Raw genomic sequence first — 24,563 nt, forward strand, 5'->3', positions numbered from 1 at the left:
ACAACACATTTGTAGAAGTGTACCATGGCATGAAGAAAAGAGATTTATGAGGACCTCAGAAGAAGAGTTGTCGATGCTCATCAACCTGGAAAAGGTTATAAAACATCTCTAAATAGTTTTTACTCCACCAATCCGCAGTCATACAGATGTGTACAAATAGAGGACATTTAATATCATTACTACCCTCCCCAGGAGTGGTCGACCAACAAAGATCACACCAAGAGTAAGGGTTATAATACCTCAAAGTACCAAAGGAACCCAAGGTAACCTCTAAGCAACTAAAACTAATGTTAATGTTCCTGAGTCTACATGGGGAGTACACTGAACAGCAATGGAGCACATGGCATGATTGCAATGAGATAGATGCCACTCTTAAAAAAACACATTGCTGCCCATCTGCAGTTTGATAAAAATCAACTGGACAAGCCTGACGTCTATTAAAACAATGTTTTGTGGATAAGTAAGACCAAAATAGAACCTTTGGGTTTAACTTTAAATGAGAAGAGATGTGTTTGGAGAAAGGAAAACACTAGATTCCAGCATAGAAACCTCATCCTGTCTGCAAAACACAATGGTGGTAGTATCATGGTTTGAACCTTTTTTTTTAAAACATCTGGGTCAGGATTGCTTATCATGGAATTCTGAATTATACCAGTAAAAGGAGAGTGTGGGTCGTACAGCAGGATAATGACCCTAAGAACACAAGTTATTAAAGATGAATAAAGTTAACGTTTTGGAATGGCTCTGTTAATCTTAGTGACCAGCCTGTTTTGGGCCTTACTGACCAAGTGTATTTCTTCCTTTTTTCATCGTCTCCTTCCAAGAGCTATAACTTTTTTTTTTTTTCCATCTATATAGCTTTATGAGGGCTTGTTTTTTTTGCGGGACAAGTTGTAGTTTTTAATGGAGCAATTTTGGCGTACACATTTCTGGGAGGGAGACGGGGAAAACAGCAATACTGTCACTGTTTTTACGTTCTAAATTTTACAGCGTTAATTTTTTGGTATAAATAACATAATATCTTGCAAGCCAATGTGCAGGACTAATCAACAATTACTAAAAATGTTTAGTTGCATTTGTTGCTGCGCAAGGGGGGGTAACACCAGATACTGAAAGCAAAGGTTCACATACTTTTGCCACTCTCAGACATGTGATATGGGATCATTTACCTTGATAAATAAATTACTAATACCTCATTTAGACTGCCAAATTGTCAGGCAGATTATCGGGAACAAACATTCCTATGAATGCTCACTCCCGATACTCTGCCCCCTAAAGGTGCCTTAGATTACCTTACATTGGGTGATGTACAGTCGTGGCCAACAGTTTTGAGAATGACACAATTTTTTTTCACAAAGTTTGCTGCTAAACTGCTTTTAGATCTTTGTTTCAGTTGTTTCTGTGATGTAGTGAAATATAATTACACGCACTTCATACGTTTCAAAGGCTTTTATCGACAATTACATGACATTTATGCAAAGAGTCAGTATTTGCAGTGTTATCCCTTCTTTTTCAGGACCTCTGCAATTCGACTGGGCATACTCTCAATCAACTTCTGGGCCAATTCCTGACTGATAGCAACCCATTCTTTCATAATCACTTCTTGGACTTTCTCAGAATTAGTGGGTTTTTGTTTGTCCACCCTTAAGATCTGGGGAGTTTCCAGGCCATGGACCCAAAATGTCAACGTTTTGGTCCCCGAGCCACTTAGTTACCACTTTTGCCTTATGGCACGGTGCTCCATCGTGCTGGAAAATGTATTGTTCTTCACCAAACTGTTGTTGGATTGTTGGAAGAAGTTGCTGTTGGAGGGTGTTTTGGTACCATTCTTTATTCATGGCTGTGTTTTTGGGCAAAATTGTGAGTGAGCCCACTCCCTTGGATGAGAAGCAACTCCACACATGAATGGTCTCAGGATGCTTTACTGTTGGCATGACACAGGACTGATGGTAGCGCTCACCTTTTCTTCTCCGGACAAGCCTTTTTCCTGATGCCCCAAACAATCTGAAAGAGGCTTTATCAGAGAATATGACTTTGCCCCAGTCCTCAGCAGTCTATTCACCATATTTTCTGCAGAAGATCAATCTGTCACTGATGTGTTTTTTTCAGAGAGAAGTGGCTTATTTGCTGCTCTTCTTGACACCAGGCCATCTTCCAAAACTCTTCGCCTCACTGTGCGTGCAGATGCGTTCACACCTGCCTGCTGCCATTCCCGAGCAAGCTCTGCACTGGTGGCACTCCGATCCCGCAGCTGAATCCTCTTTAGGAGACGATCCTGGCGCTTGCTGGACTTTCTTGGATGCCCTGAAGCCTTCTTAACAAGAATTGAACCTCTTTCCTTGAAGTCCTTTATGATCCTATAAATTGTTGATTGAGGTGCAATCTTAGTAGCCACAATATCCTTGCCTGTGAAGCCATTTTATGCAATGATTTCAAGCATCACCCTCCTTTTAACAGGTCAAGTCTGCCATTTTAACCCAATCAGCCTGACATAATGATCTCGAGCCTTGTGCTCGTCAACATTCTCACCTGAGTTAACAAGACGATTACTGAAATTATCTCAGCAGGTCCTTTAATGACAGCAATGAAATGCAGTGGAAAGTTTTTTTTGGGATTAAGTTAATTTTCATGGCAAAGAAGGACTATGCAATTCATCTGATCACTCTTCATAACATTCTGCAGAATATGCAAATTGCTATTATAAAAACTTAAGCAGCAACTTTTCCAATTTCCAATATTTATGTAATTCTCAAAACTTTTGGCCACGACTGTAATTGTTGGTGCAAACATCTCAATCATCCTTTCTGGCAGCAGATTGTGCCGTGTAAACAGCACTCTGCAGCTGAATGAGGACTAGTGATAGCAGTAGCCATCGTTTGTCCTTACGTAAATGCAGCTCTTAACCTCCACTAACTAGCAGGCAATTGTCGGGAATGAACACTTAATTCCTCAGAATCGTCTGCTCATTTACGCAAGGTAAATGAGCGTGTCCCTTGCAGGATTTACACTCCATGTGAGAAAAAGATTGTGCGGTCTGGACTACAGAAGCGCATGGCCGTACCACAATGATAATGCTGTGTGCCTCTGTGTGACCCTTCTGTAACAGAATCGTACTGACAGCTTTATGTCAGTATGATTCCATTAGGGAAAGGTCACTCAGAGGCACACATCATTATCAATCGTGATAATTCCCAAGCGCCTCTGTAGTCCAAACCGCACAATCTCTCTCTCACACAGGGCGTGATTCCTGCAAGGGACATACTCTAATATTTTTGACTCATTAGTTTGATTTCATTATCTTTATCTACTGTTATTGATGATATTGTTTTAGGTCAAATTTATGTAGAAATATTGAAATTCTGAAGGGTTCAAAAACTTTTAAGCACCACTGTTCTATTCCATAGTCTATATTACTTTGTAATCAGGGACAACCCTTTACTTTTGAGAAATGACATTCCACCAACATTCTCTTCTCTAGTAAAAATCCCCCTGACAATTGTACCCATTGATATAAGTGCACAAGCATGTAAAACATGGCTGGGACAAGAACTTCACACAATGACATCTATATGGTATATATGCCCAAAGTAATGAATGAATATAAAGCTTAGGATACCTAACACCAAGGATCAGATATAAACACAATGGATACCATTAATAATATTGCTTATTCTAATTTTTACAATGGTGTTTTTGTTCCTACCTTTTTGATCCTTAATATACTGTATTATATATGTGTAGATTGTTCCCTGGAAACAACAATATCATCAATTTTGCTTCATGGTTTGGATTTTCCTTTCCTACGATGATTCTGCTACTCGCTCTTTCCTGGATATGGCTGCAGTTCTTGTTCCTGGGAACTAAGTAAGTCTTTTGCAATTTTTATCAGTGAATGTGAGGACCAAAAATAATGTTAAATTGACCTCAGAGGAAATATAATATTAGACTGTCCAATATATTTTTGCTGCTTGCTCTGTTAGGATGTTACTTTACAGGAACCTGTAGGACAGGAATAGGAAAGAATATGTTTTCAAGATTGCCGAGTGCTTTTCAATTGATCCAACATGAAAAGAAGAGGTGATGAGCAAATTGCTTAACTGAGGGCAGTGGTGGGCCCATATTAATTTCTGCTATGGGCCCCTCCTTCCTCAGTGTACATCCATGAGCAGACTGTACAATAGAGTCATGATCTTTGAACTTAACGGTTATCTGAACACAATCTTTGGTTCATGTTATCTGTAGTTAGTGTGCTGGTGAATATTATTTAGTGCCTGGGAAAAGCCATTAAAATGTGATCATACACCTTCCATTGCTGATGGCCAAATGCTCTATCTTCCAAAAGCGACCTCTGCCAACTCCCAAGGGTGCACCACCTAATGAGACGAGGTGAGGCAGCACGTGATGTAGGGGCAAGAGGGGGCAACAAAAGGGCTATGGTCAATGAGCTGCTTCAATTGTGGAAACGCTCATCTCTACATATTCAACTGCATTGCTGTACTCAGGACAGTAATACAGTTGAATTCTGATACAGGGGCACAGGGAGTGATGTCTGGAGAAACTGAAAGATCGCACCTCTACCATGGGAACTAAAGGACCAGGCATTGAAATCCCACTTGCCTGATCCTTCACTTCCCCTGACAGATGATGATTAGAGTTGGGAGGTCAGTACACATGAGATGAGTGATCCCCAACCAGTAGCTTCAGAAGCCATAGGTGCTTTGCAAGACCCTGTTGTGTGGCTTGTGCTGCCTCTATTGGCACCCCTGTTCTGTCTCTCCTCCTGTGAAAGGAGAACTGAAACTAGGAAAAAATTACAACCCCTTTAACCCATACACTTATTAAGGGAGCTTCCCACATCATTAACTAATTTCTTGGTGTTTTACTTCTAGATTTAAGAAAAACTTTGGCTGTGGTAGAAAACCTGAACAAAAGGAAAAAGACAAGCGAGCATATCAAGTTATCTTTTCTGAGCACAAGGAGCTCGGGTCTATGTCCTTTGCAGAAATCTGTGTTTTGGTTATGTTTACCTTGCTAGGTAATTCTGTGGTTTTTAAGAGACCCAGGTTTCATGCCAGGCTGGGCAACTATCAGTTTTAACAAAGGTGGAAAAGAGTAAGTATGTGTACTTGATCCTAAAAAATATTTATTTTAAAGGCTTCCTCCAGGACCATAACATTGGTGGCCTATCTATATGGATGATATTGTTTGTCAATGTAAACCATTAAGGGGACGTAGCCCATTGAGCTGATCGTCAGGGATCTTGTAGGTTGGATTTCTCAGTGTTCAAGTATTTATGGTCTTTAAATGTTTTCTTGGTATAGTCACTATTACCTCCATGGGTGTCCCTATGTCAAACCCAGTGCACTACTTGGTGCTCATATGAATTGTGAAATGTATTTGCCTTTTTGTGTTTGATCATACTGATTTATTTCACCACCCCATGTTTCTCTGTCGTCGTACTTAAAAAACATCACCAAAAGCATATTTAATTAAGAAAAGCATGAACACAAGTAAACCAAGACTCCACAAAACAAAACATATTATTATAAATTATATTTCATGGCACAAAATACTATTTTGATCTCCAAAATATTATTTTGTGACAGAAAATGGTATTTGGGATTTTAATAGTACATCAAACACTTTTCTTACTAGAAAGCTAGAACATCTTTTTGAATGCCAACAACAGTAGATGCAGTACAAGTTCCTAAGAGGGTCAAGTAAAATGTCTCATTAGTTTATGCAGCACAGTAAAATATGATTTAAGAATTAAAGTAGTTTTCTAGGATCCAGCAGGACCCATCAACCACCTTAATTATCGCAACTTGCCTGCAGAAGAAAGTTTCTAATATACTCATTCTCATGAAGTTGTGTGTATGGACCGCTTTGGAACCTGGTCATGTGATGCACCTCTGCTCAGAGATTCTACATCCACCGACAACATGTTCTTTAGTCTGATTGCCAGGGTTCCCTTCTGGTCTAAGATGAGGGAGATGCTGTTGACAGGGCTAGAACTATTTTCTCCCATGGCTTCAGGGAGGTGAATAATTCTGGCCCCATCCATAGTACTTCCCACTTACTGGGTTGCTGAAGTGATGTTTCGTCCACAGACCAGACTGGAAACTTGGTATTCTGATTGATGGACATGACATTGGCAGATGTAGGATTTTCAAACAGAGGTGTACCACACAACTATGAGACAGTAAGTGCATTGAAAACTTTTTTTTTTTACACACATTGGGGGTCATTTACTAACCAGAAATGTAACTATATTAGGTGTATTTCTGGTGCATATTATGGCGCCGCAATATGCAACTGTTTCCCGCTCACTCCAGGTCTAAAAAAGTGGGTGTGGAGTAGGCGGGGAAGGGGACTGGCTGGCAGGCCCATCTCATTTACCATTTTTAAGCCTGGTTTAGGTGTAGAAAATGGTCTAAATGTAAGACAGTAAGGAAGCTGTCTTACATTTAGAAGTGGCGGTGGATCCACTGAAGTTATGTAGAGGCCGGTGCCGCTACATAACTCCAGCAGATCCACCGCGAGCTATAGGGAATATTAAAACTGCAACTAAAATGTTGGTCTTAATAAATGACCCCTATTATGTTTAATTAACCACTTCTCTATCACCGTAAAACAATATATACATTGGCAGTATGGTTGGGCTCTCCTTAGTAGTAATAGGCCAGAGCCTGTACAAGGCTTCTAGGCCTCTTTTATATTTTAATACAGGCCTGCAGGTGGCAGCACTGCAATTGACTATACTGAATTTTGTATCCAGTAATGGATACACATCTAATCTAATGATTGCATGCTAGGGTCCCCATAGGGGCCTAAAACAAAAGTTAAAAAAGAGTGTATAAGATATATATATATATATATATATATACTCAAATTACTCCCCTTGCCCCAAAATAAAAATAAAAATAAATAATCTAAAAATAAACACCATAGGCAACGCCATGTCCAAAAATGCACATACTATTTAAATCTAAAAGTATTTATCCCATACGGCAAATAGCATAATGGAAAAAAAATGCTGTTTCGCCGTTAATTCGTTGCTTCCCCTACCTGCAAAAAATTAAGAATAATTGATCAAAAAGTCATACACATCCCCAAATGGTATCAATAAAAACTACAGATCTTCCATAAAAAGTAAGCCCTCTCACAACTCTGTAGACATAACTATAAAAATTGTTATTGGGGAAAGAATACGGCGATTAAAAAGAAATAATTTTTCCCAGTTTCCAAGTTTTTTTTTTGTTTTTTTTCAGTATTAAAACACAAGAAAAACTAAACTGTACAAGTCTGGTATTGCTGCAATCATACTGACCTAGAGAATGAAGGGTATGGGTCAGTTTTAAAGCATAGTGAATGTGGTAAAAAAGCAAAGCCTATAAAATTCTGACGGAATTGCTTTTTTTTCTCAACTTCCATTGGAAATTTTTTCCAGTATCCCACTACATTGTATGCAACATTAAATGGTGCCATTTCAAAGTATAACTTATCCTGCAAAAAACAAGCCCTCATTCAGCTATCTAAATGGAAAAATAAAAATGTTATACTGTAGCTCAGGAAAGACAGGGAGTAAAAATGCAAAAATTGCCGGGAATGAAGTGGTGAAAGTGATTTGATAATTCCAGGCCCCCAAAAAATGCTTATAGTTAAGACTTGATGTTTCTTATGTTTTTAGGTATGTGACAGATGCAACCGTTGCTGTATTTATAGCCCTCATGATGTTTATATTTCCTTCTGAGATACCCTCATGTAAGTACCTGGAACTCCAACAAGCTAATAAATCTCAATCAATTTCAATATTGATAAATAACAAGGGAGCATTTATAGATGTGAGGACCCTCATACACATTAGAGTATTGTTGTTTTTGGTGGGGCCAGCCAACAACCTCATGTTGGGGGAGGATGAAATCAAATGTTTTAATTTTCAATTCTGGATCCCTTTGTGCTCCCAAAAAATAAACCTCTGCCAGATACCAGAGATATTTGTGAGCGCCTTTATCCTCTTTCCCCGTTGAAAACAAATACATATATATGGAGCCGGTGTATGGAGGAATTTTTGATGTGTACGTTTCATTTGATATGTCACTATTAAAAAAATCCCAAAAACCTGCAGTTTTTCACACTGCCCACTAAGCCTATTAGTAGGTGCCACTTCTTGGTCTGTATTGGTCACTTTTCTACAGTTATCTCATTACCTTTGCCGGCAGGATTACAATGACATATATCAACTCTATATATGAATAACACAGAATGCACCATTCACAATAGGTAATATCACAGCTTATCGACTCCCTTTTGACCTCTGTACAGGTCACAGAGCATGCCTAGAAAACTCTCCCATAGAAGTCAATTTGTAGCTGCAAAGGTCACCAAACAGAATTTATCTTTTTTCTGAACAACTTATCCAAGATTTCTATGGACAAATTGGAAAGCCATAACAAATTATGAAGATTATATGTAATACATGTTTTTTGCTTAATATACTGATATACCAGCAAAATAATCTAGTCAGGGACACATCTATTTTTTTTCTCACGGACACAGGAAAAAAGGCTCCTATTTTTACAGACTGTACAGAAATTTCTGAACGGTTGGCAACCCTGGTCGGGCAAGATGGCAGCCTCCATAATCACGGTCAGGAAACAGGATAAAAAACCTGCAATCAGAAAATAAAAACAGATCAGAAAAAAACGATGTGTCCAATGGATTTACCAATGGATTAATAAATTCACACATATTGTTATAAAATCCACTGTTCATGTTTTGAAAACGTGCATTTTCTGAAGCCCAGCAGCCATTTTTTTTTACCCATTGGCTTCTCTGTCAGGATATCTCTAGATTTATTACTTGCTGTGTGAACTAAAGAGAGTAGTATTCATTCTGTTTGGGTGATCACCATATAACACTGACATTCAAGCACAGGAAGGACAGTCAGAATGCTGTTGCTTAATATTAATAATACACTTAACAGACAATGCCAATAGAAGAAATTTAACCCCTCAGATGCCGTGCAGTCAGGGGAGCACCCGCGAAGCGCGGCACATTTTTTGGCCCCGCCCATCATTAAGAGCCCCTCCTACATATAATAGGCCACTCCCAACAAACACTGTACAGCTGACATTCTATAGTTGCGGCCTGTCTCTACACATCATACGGAGAGAGGGGGGTCTGTCCTGGCTGCACTGCCTGCTTCAAATCATACAATAAACAGCCGGCTGCAGCCAGGAAGCTCCTCCGCTCTCCTCCCTCCCCAGATCCTGCTCAAGGCCTGTGGTTCCCCCCACCATCTGCCTGCTGCCCCCTTTGGCTGTCCTCACCCAGCTCTGAATCCTCCTTCTGCAAATGGCAGGGGGAGGAGCCGGAGTATCTCCTCTCCTACATAGCGCCACATACCTCTTACATCCAGTGATGTCACCTTTGTTGTAGATGTTCTCTTTCCTCATCTTCTCCATTCAGACCAGACCGCCATGATGATTTTTCAGCCATCTCCCATCTCTGCAGAGATTAACAAACAGACATTAGTTTCCCACATTTCCATCATCTTCCCATCTTCTGAACACCATTTCCTGCCACCCCCAATACTGTGCCCGCTGTGCCCCCAATACTATACAGCAGAAACAGTCCCCCGGGAAATACTACTACCACACAGATAGTGCCCCAATACTGTGCCCGCTGTGCCCCCAATACTATACTGCAGAAACAGTCCCCCTGGAAATACTGCTACCACACAGATAGTGCCCCCTTCAACAATTATTGGCACACAGTGCTCTAAAAAAATAACTGCGCCCAGACACTAATAGTATAAAGATAATGTCCCCCAAAAATTCTTGTACCCCCGCTTAGTGCCCGCTGTTGAGCTAATGTCCCCATAATGTATGCCCGTATAAAATACCCCTATATAGTGCCCCAGTAAATGTCCTCATAGTGCTCCTCTCCCCTTCCCCATAGTGTCGCCCATAATATGCCAGTAAAAAATGTCCCTTCTAAGTGCCACCATATGCCCCAATAGTGCTCCTCTCCCCCATAGTGCCTACCATAATGTGCCAGTAAAAAAATGCCCCCTTAGTGCCACCAGATGCCATAATGCCCCCATAATGTGCCAATAAGAATAAAGGCCCCTTTAGAGCCCCCACTTCCCCTTAGTGCCCCCAAATAATGCCCCTATAGTGCCACCAGATGCCCCATAGTGCCATTCTCCCCTATAGTGCCCCCATAACGTGTCAATAAAAAAAAAGCCCCTTTAGACCCCCTAGATGCCCCCATAGGGCTCCTTTCCCCCATGGTGCTGCCCCATAATGTGCCAGTAAAAAATGCCGCTTCAAAGTGCCACCATATGCCCCAATAGTGCTCCACTCCTCCATAGTGCCTCCCTCCCCTATAGTGCCTCCCATAATGTGCCAGTAAAAAATGCCCCCTTAGTGCCACCAGATGCCATAATGCCCCCATGTGCCAATAAGAAAAAAGGCCCCTTTAGAACCCCCACTTCCCCATAGTGCCCCCAAATAATGTCCCTATAGTGCCGCCAGATGCCCGATAGTGCCATTCTCCCCTATAGTTCCCCCTATAATGTGTAAAAAAAAAAAAGCACCTTTAGAGCCCCCATAGTGCTCCTCCCCCCCATGGTGCCCCCCAAATAATGCCCCTATAGTGCCACCAGATGCCCCCTAGTGCCGTTCTCCCCTATAGTGCCCCCCATAATGTGTAAAAAAAAAAAAAGCCCCTTTAGAGCCCCCCCATAGTGCTCCTCTCCCCCATGGTGCCCCCCAAATAATGCCCTCATAGTGCCGTTCTCCCCTTTAGTGCCCCCATAGTGCCGTTCTCCCCTTTAGTGCCCCCATAGTGCCAGCTCCCCCCCTCAAAAAAAAAAAAACAACAAAAAAAATACACCGATACTTACCTCCATCAGCAGCGATGCAGGCCTCTTCTGGCTCGTGTCCCTGCTGTGTGCTGCCCGGCTCAGGCATTAGTGCCTGCACCCTATCAGAAGAACAGGGGAGGGACACACCTCTCCCTCCCCTGCCGCAGCACAGGCATCTGTATCCCTGTCCTAAGGACAGCGATACAGATGGATTAGATATGGAGATGAGCGCTTCCACAATGAAAGCGCTCATCTCCTACTGCCCCCCCAACCCCCCCCCCCCCACCGCCGCCACCGCAATTACATCCAGGGCCGTGCTGCCTGTGGTGATCGGCGGTGCGGCCCTGAAGGATAAAAAAATAAATACATTTTGGCTGGTTGTTCTAGGACCCCCCCTGTAGGTGCGCCACTGCGTGCAGTGAATATGCGGGAGCCATGTGCTCCCTTGTCGGTAACAGCTTCTCCTGGCTCCTGAGATTCAAAATGGCCAATTTGACATTTTTTTTGTCATTACACCTTCCCCAAAAAATTTAATAGGCTACTTTCACATCTACATCTTCCTTTCCGGTTTTGAGATCTGGCACAGGTTCTCAAAACTGGAGAAAAATGCTTCAATTTTGTCCCTAGTCATTGTCAATGGGGACAAAAGTGAACAAACCGGAAGGGAGTACACCAGAATGCATTACCTTCCATTTTGTTGCGTTTCCATGCCAGACACAAAACCACTACAAGCAGCGTTTTTGTATGCAGCATGGGATACTGATCAAGACTGATATGGCATGAAACACAATGTAAGTCAATGGTGCCGGATCAGTTTTCATGGACACAAAATGGAAACAAAAATGGATCCAGGGCCCTTTGACTTACAGTGGTTTTAGTGCCGGATCCATCTTGTTGATTTTGGAGACAACCGGATCCGTTTAGAACGGATGCAAACGGTGGTATTATTGAACGGATGCGTTTTTGCTGATCCCCTCATCGATCCAGTTGTGAAAGTAGTCTACAAAGAGTTCATAATGTTGCACACAGTCCAAAATGGTATCCGTGAAAAGTAAGGATCTCCCTGCAAAAAAGAAGCCCTCACACACCTTCATAGACATAAGTATGAAAAAGTTATGGGGGGAGTCAGAATATGGTGATAAAAAGATAAAAATATTTTTTTCCAAAAGTTTTTATTTTTTTCAGTATTAAAACACAGGAAAAACCGTATAAATCGGTATCATTGTGCCATTATTACCGCAAAGAAAACACAATAAAAGCAAAACCCGTAAAACTGTGACAGAATTGCCCTTTCTTTCCCAATTCCATCCCATTTGGAATTTTTTTCCACCCTCCAACTACATTGCATGTAATATTAAATAGTGCCATTAGAATGTATGCCTTGTCCTATAAAAAACAAGCCATGTGAATGGGAAAAAAATTAATAAAAATATGGCTCTGGGAAGTAAGAGTAAAAACGAAAATGCAAAAATAGAAAATTACCCAGTCCCAATAGGGGTTAATATTTCTCTAAGAAATGCAAGCTCTTCATGTTGTCATTTATAGTAGCTGTCTTTGACGTGAATTGCCATTTTCTTGATCCTCAGTAATGAAATGGTGTCGGCTTCTGCAGAAAAGATCTGATAAGGGATAGTGCAAAAACACATTTTACCTGGCTTGGCATTTTTATGTCCTCATTTATCAGTTGTCATCCTAGTTGAAAGAATGTCAGTCCTGGGCTGAAAGCATTATCTTGCTGTAAAGGGCAATATCTGTTCTCGATGAAGCGAGATAAAGAGAACATGGCCAATGTTTAAACAGTTCAAGAAATATAAATTCTGTGCATTCAGACGAGTCCTAGAATTTTTGCAGTAAAGCCCTGCGGAGGGTGTACACAAATCGCAATGGGTCGCAAAGCAACATTTTGCATTGTGCATCTTTAGACTGCCTAATCTAAAGCTTATATTTCACTGGCAGATAATCGTGCCGATCATAGCTGACAAGTGCTCATTAGCGATGCTCTGGCAGTGTAATACTGCTGCCGATCACCCTATGAACGAGCAAACTCTCATTCATCGGATAAATGAAATCTTTCGACAGGTTTAAAAGCCATCATTTGCCGGCAGCAGATCGTGCCGTCTTATCACATTCTGTATGGGGAAGAGCGATGACATGATCTGACAGTGTTACATAAGGTCAAAGGGGTTCAGCTCTGAACCTGGAGATATCCCCCATCTTCACCCCTCCAGCCCCTCTGATATGATATGATATTTCATGTTCCAATGCTCTCACTTGCCCTGTGCTGTATCTCAGTGTTCTCGGTGACGTCACTGGCTCTGATGGGTGGCCTTTTGCTCTGTCCTAGCCGTTTTACAGGCTAGGGCAACGTTAAAGCCCGCCTAGCAGTCCCTATGGGAGAGTAAGTCACCGGATCTCCTAAAAATGACTGAATTGTGCAGGATAAAGGAGAGCATCCGAGCATCCGAGGATGAAATGCTCCAATGCTCATATCAAGGGGCTGCCTGGGTGAAAATACAGATATGTTTGGGTTCAGCTCTGAACCAGGACAACCCCTTTACCTTTATACCACCTATTTGTTGGCTTAGTTTCCTTCTACTTGAAGTGATGCCCTTTCACTAAGCCATTCACCTGGTGTCAGTCAAGGTGTAAAAAGCATCTAAATGATTAATAAAACGAGGCACAGTTGGCACAGATTGCAATGGAATTCTAGTGCATTTTAAATAGTAGATCTGTCGAGTAACAAGAATAGATATATTTGGCAATATATTTGCAGTGCTATCTGTAAAAAAAAATCCTTTTTATGTGCTATTATGTTTAATCTAGGCAAAAATGGGAGAATTCGCCCACCACCGCCAATTTTGGACTGGAAGACTGTGAACGAGAAGATGCCATGGAATATTGTCTTACTTTTGGGAGGAGGGTTTGCCCTGGCGAAAGGCAGTGAGGTAAGTCATTAAACTGCTTGTGCAATTTCAGCTAATGCCTGTATAGCACTGTGGCTCCTGTCCTTGCTGCAATTTGTAGATAATGATTGGAATACCCTTGAAATGCCCTTGCGGCTTGGACTGTAAAGGCCCCTTTACACTGCCCGATATTCGGGCTGGTTATCGCTGATGTAAATAGGCCACGAATTGCATGATGAATGAGTGAAATTCTCATTCATTGGGTAATAGGATTGTTCCCGTAGACACCTCAGTCATCATTTGCCAGGAACACTTATGGGTACAGCCACATGGTCAGCGCCATATGAAGAGGCAAGTTTGATATGGGGGTCTGATTTTGAGGTCTGATATGGGGGCCTTGATATGAAAGTCTGATCTGAGGTCTAATATGGGGATCTGATCTGAGGTCTGATATGGGGGTCTAATTTTGGGGTCTAATGAAGATTGAGTGAAATTCTCATTCATTGGGTAATAGGATTGTTCCCGTAGACACCTCAGTCATCATTTGCCAGGAACACTTATGGGTACAGCCACATGGTCAGCGCCATATGAAGAGGCAAGTTTGATATGGGGGTCTGATTTTGAGGTCTGATATGGGGGCCTTGATATAAAAGTCTGATCTGAGGTCTAATATGGGGATCTGAGGTCTGATATGGGGGTCTAATTTTGGGGTCTAATGAAGATTGGGGGCCTAGGTCTGAGGTCTGGTCTGATTTTCCTCCTCTAAAACTGAAGTGCGTCTTATAATCTGCTGCATCTTATAAAGTGAAAAATACAGTATAGCTTTCAGCCAAAAATGCGAAGATCTCAGACTCAATATGACCTGGATAAAACACAAAATTACAAGTGTCACCAATTTCTTGTGATCTTATAATGGCACACGTTACCATTACAGTGATGGGGTGGAACAATTAGGCTGGTTTCACACGGGCGTTGCGGATTAGGTCCGGATGCGTTCAGTAAAACTCGCACTATTTTGCAAGCAAGTTCAGTCAGTTTTGTCTGCGATTGCGTTCAGTTGTTCAGTTTTTTTCCGCGCGGGTGCAGTGCGTTTTGATGCGTTTTTCACACACGTGATAAAAAACTGAAGGTTTACAAACCACGTCTCCTAGCAACCATCAGTGAAAAACGCATTGCACCCGCACTTGCTTGCGGATGCAATGCGTTTTTCACGCAGCCCCATTCACTTCTATGGGGCCAGGGCTGCGTGAAAAACGCAGAATATAGAACATGCTGCGATTTTCACGCAACGCAGAACTGATGCGTGAAAAACAACGCTCATGTGCACAGACCCATTGAAATGAATGGGTCAGGATTCAGTGCGGTTGCAATGCGTTCACGTCAGGCATTGCACCCGCGCGGAAATCACGCTCGTGTGAAAGGGGCCTATATCTGCCTCAACACCATTGCAAAACCTGCATGTCATATACGTGGAATGGATTTGACCCTGTTGATGGAAAATTTGCAAAAGAACAATCTATATTATATTTACTTTTGCGATCTGTTTTTTTTCCCCTTCTGTTCTATTCGTTACTTCCAGACGTGTCCGACAAAGTATTCTAGCTAATAATTGATGTGATAAGGGTGTAGATTGCAACTAAAGATAAGTATTTCTGTGAAGTAAATCTGGGTTATGCATCATTCAAGGCCCATTCAATGACAGTTCAAAGTCCCAGAAAAACATACAGTATCTTCGACTTGATCAACAGCAACCTGCAGTCTACATGCGCCCTGTGTTTCATATTTCCCATAGACCAGTGGTCCTCAACTCCAGTCCTCAGGGCCCACGTGCCGGTCCTGATTTGAGAATATTCCTCAAAATAAATGCCTGATGATGGTAAGTCTTGATGCATTGACACTAATTATATCACCTGCTCAATACTAAGAAAATCTTAAAAACATTAATGGCAGATGGGCCTTAATGACTGGAGTTGATGAACACTGCCATAGACCTTCAGCTAACATCTGGAGCTGTTATTTTTCAGCAAAAAGCATTGCAAAAACCACAAGTACACCACTAAAAAAGCAAAAGCGCCCAAATTTTTTTTTTTACAAAAACCTGTGTGTAATAGCACCTTGACTTAAGCTTTTTACTAGATATATGTACTTGATCCAATATATCTGAATATGTCTTGGTGCTTTTTCCAAGAGCTTTTGTGTAATATGTAGGCCAGATATTTTATATCAGCCTTCAGAGTGATGAGCGTATGATGTACATTTATGTAAGGATGTCTATAGTAACCCTTTCACTGGAATATTAAATAATAAATGGTCTTTCCTTGAACCTACACATCAAAAATCACACCCCTATTTTTAAGCTAGTGTTTGTTGGTAGGGGTTTTGCCATGATTGATTTAAAAAATGAAAATCAGACATCATATAGTACATGGCAATACCTTTCTAACAAAACTAGAACCAGCCCTGTACTACACATAGCTCCAGAGAGCTCCACATTAGTGATGGACGAACATCGTCCGACACGTTTCGCGAAAGCGCGTTCGCGATCAAATGTTTGCGAACCGCGAGTTCGCGGCGGGCCCCATTGACTTTAATGGCAGGCAAACCTGTAAAACTTTCAGGTCATATTTGCAGCCACCAAATACTTACTAGAAGTGCACAAATAGCCCCACAACATGGAAAGTGACATACCAGAGGGGGATCATTGGCAAAAGTTTTTAAAAATGCACCCTGCTGGAGCCTATAAAATCTTTTATTTTAAGCCACGGGAGTACAGGCCCCAAAAATTTGGCATTCATCTCGCATAAAAGAACTTGTGATGATGTGGCTGGAGGTACATTAGGCGGTCACTGGATAAAAATTTTACTGTAGGCCACTGGAGTGCAGGCCCAAAAAACTTGGCATTTACCTGACAGAAAAGAGCTTGTGATGATGTGGCTGGAGGTACATTAAGCGGTCACTTGATACAAATTTTACTGTTGGCCACGAAAGAACAGGTCCAAAAAATTAGGCATTCACCTGACAGAAAAGAACTTGTGATGATGTGGCTGGAGGTATATTAGGTGGTCACTGGATACAAATTTTACTGGGACACTAATCAAATTGTGAATAAAAACTGAATGCAATGATGTGGAGATGGCAAATGTCAATATTTTATTTGTAATAGAACGTAGATGACAGATCAAACGTTTAATCCAAGTAAATGTATCATTTTAAAGGAAAAATACGTTGATTCAAATTTTCACGGTGTCAACAAATCCCAAAAAAGTTGGGACAAGTAGCAATAAGAGGCTGGAAAAAGTAAATTTGAGCATAACGAAGAGCTGGAAGACCAATTAACACTAATTAGGTCAATTGGCAACATGATTGGGTATAAAAAGAGCTTCTCAGAGTGGCAGTGTCTCTCAGAAGCCAAGATGGGTAGAGGATCACCAATTCCCACAATGTTGCGCAGAAAGATAGTGGAGCAATATCAGAAAGGTGTTACCCAGCGAAAAAAATTGCAAAGACTTTGCATCTATCATCATCAACTGTGCATAACATCATCCGAAGATTCAGAGAATCTGGAACAATCTCTGTGCGTAAGGGTCAAGGCCGTAAAACCATACTGGATGCCCGTGATCTCCGGGCCCTTAAACGACACTGCACCACAAACAGGAATGCTACTGTAAAGGAAATCACAGAATGGGCTCAGAATACTTCCAGAAACCATTGTCAGTGAACACAATCCACCGTGCCATCCGCCGTTGCCAGCTGAAACTCTACAGTGCAAAGAAGAAGCCATTTCTAAGCAAGATCCACAAGCTCAGGCGTTTTCACTGGGCCAGGGATCATTTAAAATGGAGTGTGGCAAAATGGAAGACTGTTCTGTGGTCAGACGAGTCACGATTCGAAGTTCTTTTTGGAAATCTGGGACGCCATGTCATCCGGACCAAAGAGGACAAGGACAACCCAAGTTGTTATCAACGCTCAGTTCAGAAGCCTGCATCTCTGATGGCATGGGGTTGCATGAGTGCGTGTGGCATGGGCAGCTTGCATGTCTGGAAAGGCACCAGCAATGCAGAAAAATATATTCAGGTTCTAGAACAACATATGCTCCCATCTAGACGTCATCTCTTTCAGGGAAGACCCTGCATTTTTCAACAAGATAATGCCAGACCACATTCTGCATCAATCACAACATCATGGCTGCGTAGGAGAAGGATCCGGGTACTGAAATGGTCAGTCTGCAGTCCAGATCTTTCACCTATAGAGAACATTTGGCGCATCATAAAGAGGAAGGTGCAACAAAGAAGGCCCAAGACGATTGAACAGTTAGAGGCCTGTATTAGACAAGAATGGGATAGCATTCCTATTTCTAAACTTGAGAAACTGGTCTCCTCGGTCCCCAGACGTCTGTTGAGTGTTGTAAGAAGAAGGGGAGATGCCACACAGTGGTGAAAATGGCCTTGTCCCAACTTTTTGGGGATTTGTTGACACCATGAAATTCTGATTCAACATATTTTTCCCTTAAAATGGTACATTTTCTCAGTTTAAACTTTTGTTCCGTGATTTATGTTCTATTCTGAATAAAATATTAGAAGTTGGCACCTCCACATCATTGCATTCAGTTTTTATTCATGATTTGTATAGTGTCCCAACTTTTTGGGAATCTGGTTTGTACATTAGACGGTCACTGGATGAAAATTTTACTGTTGGCCAGTACAGGCCCAAAATATTAGGCATTCACCTGACAGAAAAGAACTTGTGATGATGTGACTGGAGGTACATTAGGCAGTCACTGGATACCAATTTTACTGTAGGCCACTGGAGTAGAGGCCCCAAAAATTAGGTATTCACCTGACAGAAAAGAACTTGTGATGATGTGGCTGGAGGCACATTAGGCGGTCACTGGATACAAGGTTTACTGTAAGCCACTTTAGTGCAGGACCCAAAAATTTGGCATTCACTTGACAGAAAAGAACTTGTGATGATGTGGCTGGAGGTACAATAAGCGGTCACTGGATTCAAATGTTTCTGTAGGCCAGTACAGGCCCCAAAAATTAGGCATTCACCTGACAGAAAATAACTTGTGATGATGTGGCTGGAGGTACATTAGGCGGTCACTGGCTATAAATTTTACTGTAGGCCAGTACAGGCCCAAAAATTAGGCATTCACCTGACAGAAAAGAACTTGTGATGATGTGGCTGGAGGTACATTTGTCGGTCACTGGATAGAAATTTTACTGTAGGCCAGTACAGGCCCCCAAAATTAGGCATTTACCTGACAGAAAAGAACTTGTGATGATGTGGCTGGAGGTACATTAGACGGTCGCTGGATACAAATTTTACTGTTGGCCAGTGGAGGCCCCAAAAATTAGAAATTTACCTGACAGAAAAGAACTTGTGACGATGTGGCTAGATGTACATTAGGCGGTCACTGGATACAAATTTTACTGTAGGCCAGTGGAGGCCTCAAAAATTAGGCATTCACCTGACAGAAAAGAACTTGTGATGATTAGTGTTGAGCTCGAATATTCGAATAGCAAATATTAATCGCGATTATAGCAACTTCGCTAATTCGAGAATATTTCGAATATAGTGCTTTATATACGCTATTTCGAATATTCGTCATTTTTTAATATCTGAAAACATGATTCCTCCCTGCTTCTTTCTTGTGGGTCAATGAGTCATTGGCCCACAAGAAACTTAAGCAGGAAGGAATCACGTTTTCATATGGGAAAAAAATGAAGAATATTCTATAAAATGAATATACCGTATAGCAATATAGTGAATATATTCGTTATTTTGAATATTCGCATTATTTTTTCCTATCTGTACATTTGTTCACATACTCCTCGCCAACAAGTGTCCCTGTCACCATGGTAACGCCTGTGGGTTAGAAAATACCATCGGATCTGTGTTTTCCCTGAAATCGTGAAAACTCTGATCCGATGGTGTATTCTAACCCACAGGCGTTCCCATGGTGACTGGGACGCTTGTCGGGGAGCAGTATGCTTAAGTGGAATAACAGTACACATTATAAAAAAAAGACGAATATTCTAAATTGCAAATATATATATATATATATATATATATATACAGTACAGACCAAAAGTTTGGACACACCTTCTCATTCAAAGAGTTTTCTTTATTTTCATGACTATGAAAATTGTAGATTCACACTGAAGGCATCAAAACTATGAATTAACACATGTGGAATTATATAGATAACAAAAAAGTGTGAAACAACTGAAAATATGTCATATTCTAGGTTCTTCAAAGTAGCCACCTTTTGCTTTGATTACTGCTTTGCACACTCTTGGCATTCTCTTGATGAGCTTCAAGAGGTAGTCACCTGAAATGGTTTTCCAACAGTCTTGAAGGAGTTCTCAGAGATGCTTAGCACTTGTTAGTGCTTTATATACGCTATTTCGAATATTCGTCATTTTTTAATATCTGAAAACATGATTCCTCCCTGCTTCTTTCTTGTGGGTCAATGAGTCATTGGCCCACAAGAAACTTAAGCAGGAAGGAATCACGTTTTCATATGGGAAAAAAATGAAGAATATTCTATAAAATGAATATACCGTATAGCAATATAGTGAATATATTCGTTATTTTGAATATTCGCATTATTTTTTCCTATCTGTACATTTGTTCACATACTCCTCGCCAACAAGTGTCCCTGTCACCATGGTAACGCCTGTGGGTTAGAAAATACCATCGGATCTGTGTTTTCCCTGAAATCGTGAAAACTCAGATCCGATGGTGTATTCTAACCCACAGGCGTTCCCATGGTGACTGGGACGCTTGTCGGGGAGCAGTATGCTTAAGTGGAATAACAGTACACATTATAAAAAAAAGACGAATATTCTAAATTGCAAATATATATATATATATATATATATATATATACAGTACAGACCAAAAGTTTGGACACACCTTCTCATTCAAAGAGTTTTCTTTATTTTCATGACTATGAAAATTGTAGATTCACACTGAAGGCATCAAAACTATGAATTAACACATGTGGAATTATATAGATAACAAAAAAGTGTGAAACAACTGAAAATATGTCATATTCTAGGTTCTTCAAAGTAGCCACCTTTTGCTTTGATTACTGCTTTGCACACTCTTGGCATTCTCTTGATGAGCTTCAAGAGGTAGTCACCTGAAATGGTTTTCAAACAGTCTTGAAGGAGTTCTCAGAGATGCTTAGCACTTGTTAGCCCTTTTGCCTTCACTCTGCGGTCCAGCTCACCCCAAACCATCTTGATTGGGTTCAGGTCCGGTAAATGTGGAGGCCAGGTCATCTGGCGCAGCACCCCATCACTCTCCTTCATGGTCAAATAGCCCTTACACAGCCTGGAGGTGTGTTTGGGGTTATTGTTCTTTTGAAAAATAAATTATGGTCCAACTAAACGCAAACTGGATGGAATAGCATGCTGCTGCAAGATGCTGTGGTAGCCATGCTGGTTCAGTATGCCTTCAATTTGGAATAAATACCCAACTGTGTCACCAGCAAAGCACCCCAACACCATCACACCTCCTCCTCCATGCTTCATGGTGGGAACAAGGCATGTGGAGTCCATCCGTTCACCTTTTCTGCTTCGCACAAAGACCCGGTGGTTGGAACCAAAGATCTCAAATTTGGACTCCTCAGACTTCCACTGGTCTAATGTCCATTCCTTGTGTTCTTTAGCCCAAACAAGTCTCTTCTGCTTGTTGCCTGTCCTTAGCAGTGGTTTCCTAGCAGATATTCTACCATGAAGGCCTGATTCCCACAGTCTCCTCTTAACAGTTGTTCTAGAGATGTGTCTGCTGCTAGAACTCTGTGTGGCATTGACCTAGTCTCTAATCTGAGCTGCTGTTAACCTGCGATTTCTGAGGCTAGTGACTCGGATGAACTTATCCTCCGCAGCAGAGGTGACTCTTGGTCTTCATTTCCTGGGGCGGTCCGCATGTGAGCCAGTTTCTTTGTAGCGCTTGATGGTTTTTGTGACTGCACTTGGGGACACTATCAAAGTTTTCCCAATTTTTCGGACTCACTGACCTTCATTTCTTAAAGTAATAATGGCCACTCGTTTTTCTTTACTTAGCTGCTTTTTTCTTGCCATAATACAAATTCTAACAGTCTATTCAGTAGGACTATCAGCTGTGTATCCACCTGACTTCTCCACAACGCAACTGATGGTCCCAACCCCATTTATAAGGCAAGAAATCCCATTTATTAAACCTGATAGGGCACACCTGTGAAGTGAAAACCATTTCAAGTGACTACCTCTTGAAGCTCAACAAGAGAATGCCAAGAGTGTGCAAAGCAGTAATCAAAGCAAAAGGTGGCTACTTTGAAGAAACTAGAATATGACATATTTTCAGTTGTTTCACACTTTTTTGTTATGTATATAATTCCACATGTGTTAATTCATAGTTGTAATGCCTTCAGTGTGAATCTACAATTTTCATAGTCATGAAAATAAAGAAAAGTCTTTGAATGAGAAGGTGTGTCCAAACTTTTGGTCTGTACTGTATATATATTTATAGCTATATTGCTATAAGTTTTTTAGAATATTCTAAAAAAGTTATAGCAATATAACAAATATTCGTAAAATACACATATAGACTGTAATTTAGCTAATATAGTGTTATAATCTTTTTTTTATAGTCAATTTTTTTTTTGGCTCTTCTGAACTTCAGTAAAAAAAAATAATAAATACTATAGCACTATATTTTTTAGCAATCCGTGGCGGTAACACAAAATCCACACGGGAGCCACGGGTTGCATTCTTGACGGCCGTCAGAAGGTTCACCCAGTGGGCAGTAAAAGTGATGTACCTTGCCTGACCGTGTTTGCTAGACCATGTGTCTGTGGTCAGATGCATCTTGGCACCAACACTGTGTGCCAGATATATATTCACTTGCACTGAACGTGGCCATATAGCTCTGGAATGTCCTTCTGGGAGAAATATTTCCTTTCCGGGGGCCAATGGCCACACATTTTCTAAAGGCCTCAGAGTCCGCCAGTTTATATGGCAGTAGATGGCAGGCTAGCAGTTCCGACAGGCCAGAGGTCAGCTGTTGGGCAAGAGGGTTATCCGGCGTCATTAACTTTTTATGCTCGAACATTTGGGCCACGAAATCCTGCCTTCTGCTAGATGAACGCGACAATGGCACGGTGGAAGGTGGAGTGGAGGACAAATGGGAGGAGAGGAGAGAAGAGGCTTTGTGGCTTTGTGGGTTTTTATGGCATTGCTCCCACTGGGCTCGGTGATGGGAGGCCAGGTGCCTTCTTAAGGCGGTCGTCCCTAGGTAAGTGTTGGGCTTACCGCGACTTATGCATTGACAGCACAAGCTGCAGATGGCAACACTATTGTCAGCAGCTGATTTGTTAAAAAAAAGCCCACACTGCGGAGCCATGTGCCGGGCGTCCTGGGAGCTCCAGAAGTGACCGTGCATCGTGGATGGCTCGCTCCAGATTCATTTTCAGTCTGCTTTTTGCCTCCTGTGCCCTATGGGCTCTGCCTGCTTCTCCTCCTTCTCCTCCCTCTCTGCTGCTCCATCTCTCCCTCTGAACTCCCCTCCTCTTCCTCTCTTGGGGGCACCCATGTGATGTCCATCGACACTTCATCATCGTCACCTTCACCACCACTGACATTTGAGATCTTGGAGTAGGCAGCAACAGCGGGGACCTCCCTCTTTGGGCTGATCTGGGTTCTGTCGTCAGACCGCTGGGTGGCGGATGTTATCACCTCCTCTTCCTCATCCGATGTCAAAAATGGCTGCGCATAGTTAAGGTCTGGGAATTCCTCGAGTGGAGGCACTATGGTGGTGGTGGTGTCTTTGGGGGTGCACACAGCAGAGAGTGAGGAGGGTGCAGATCCAGAGGATGAGGATGGTGCAGAAGCGGAAGGCTGAATGAGCCACTCAACCAACTCTGGTGCGTCCTTTGAAGTAATCGCACGCGCCTTCTCCAACTTCCCACTTAGGATCCAGCATGGTGCACCTGCCCGACCCCTACCACCCCTGCGAACGGTCTGCCTCTTCCTCTGCCTGTCATTTTCAAAATGACCCTGTGCCTAAGTCCCTAGAGAAGATCAGCATTTGTGGAAGCAGGTATATCACAGGCCTCAATCAATATTTGGTAGAAACAGTTATATAGAACTCTTAATCAGTACTTTGTGGAAGCAGGTATATCGCAGGCCTCAATCAATATTTTGTGGAAGCAGGTTTATTATACCCCTTAATCAGTATTTTGTGGAAGCAGGTATCTCGCAGGCCTCACTCAATATTTGGTGGAGGCAGGTATATCAATACCCTTAATGAGTATTTTATGGAAAAAGGTACAGTACAGACCAAAAGTTTGGACACACCTTCTGATTCAAAGAGTTTTCTTTATTTTCATGACAATGAAAATTGTAGATTCACACTGAAGGCATCAAAACTATGAGTTAAAACATGTGGAATTATATACGTAACAATAAAGTGTGAAACAACTGAAAATATGTCATATTCTAGGTTCTTAAAAGTAGCCACCTTTTGCTTTGATTACTGCTTTGCACACTCTTGGCATTCTCTTGATGAGCTTCAAGAGGTAGTCACCTGAAATGGTTTTCACTTCACAGGTGTGCCCTGTCAGGTTTAATAAGTGGGATTTCTTGCCTTATAAATGGCGTTGGGACCATCAGTTGCGTTGTGGAGAAGTCGGGTGGATACACAGCTGATAGTCCTAACTGAATAGACTGTTAGAATTTGTATTATGGCAAGAAAAAAGCAGCTAAGTAAAGAAAAACGAGTAGCCATCATTACTT

The 24,563-nt window shown here is 41.7% G+C and overlaps 1 protein-coding gene across 1 annotated transcript in view; it reads left to right on the forward strand.

Annotated features, from left to right (window-relative positions):
• Positions 1-24,563, forward strand: part of SLC13A2 (solute carrier family 13 member 2) — a 123,969-nt gene that overhangs the window by 89,898 nt on the left and 9,508 nt on the right. The window contains 5 exon segments of the mRNA XM_044286663.1: positions 3,742-3,864; positions 4,890-5,034; positions 5,036-5,112; positions 7,691-7,764; positions 13,697-13,818. Of these exon segments, the coding sequence (XP_044142598.1) occupies positions 3,742-3,864; positions 4,890-5,034; positions 5,036-5,112; positions 7,691-7,764; positions 13,697-13,818 (541 nt within the window).

The sequence above is a fragment of the Bufo gargarizans genome, chromosome 3, assembly GCF_014858855.1.
Source record: "Bufo gargarizans isolate SCDJY-AF-19 chromosome 3, ASM1485885v1, whole genome shotgun sequence".
In the NCBI taxonomy this organism is placed as follows: domain Eukaryota; kingdom Metazoa; phylum Chordata; class Amphibia; order Anura; family Bufonidae; genus Bufo; species Bufo gargarizans.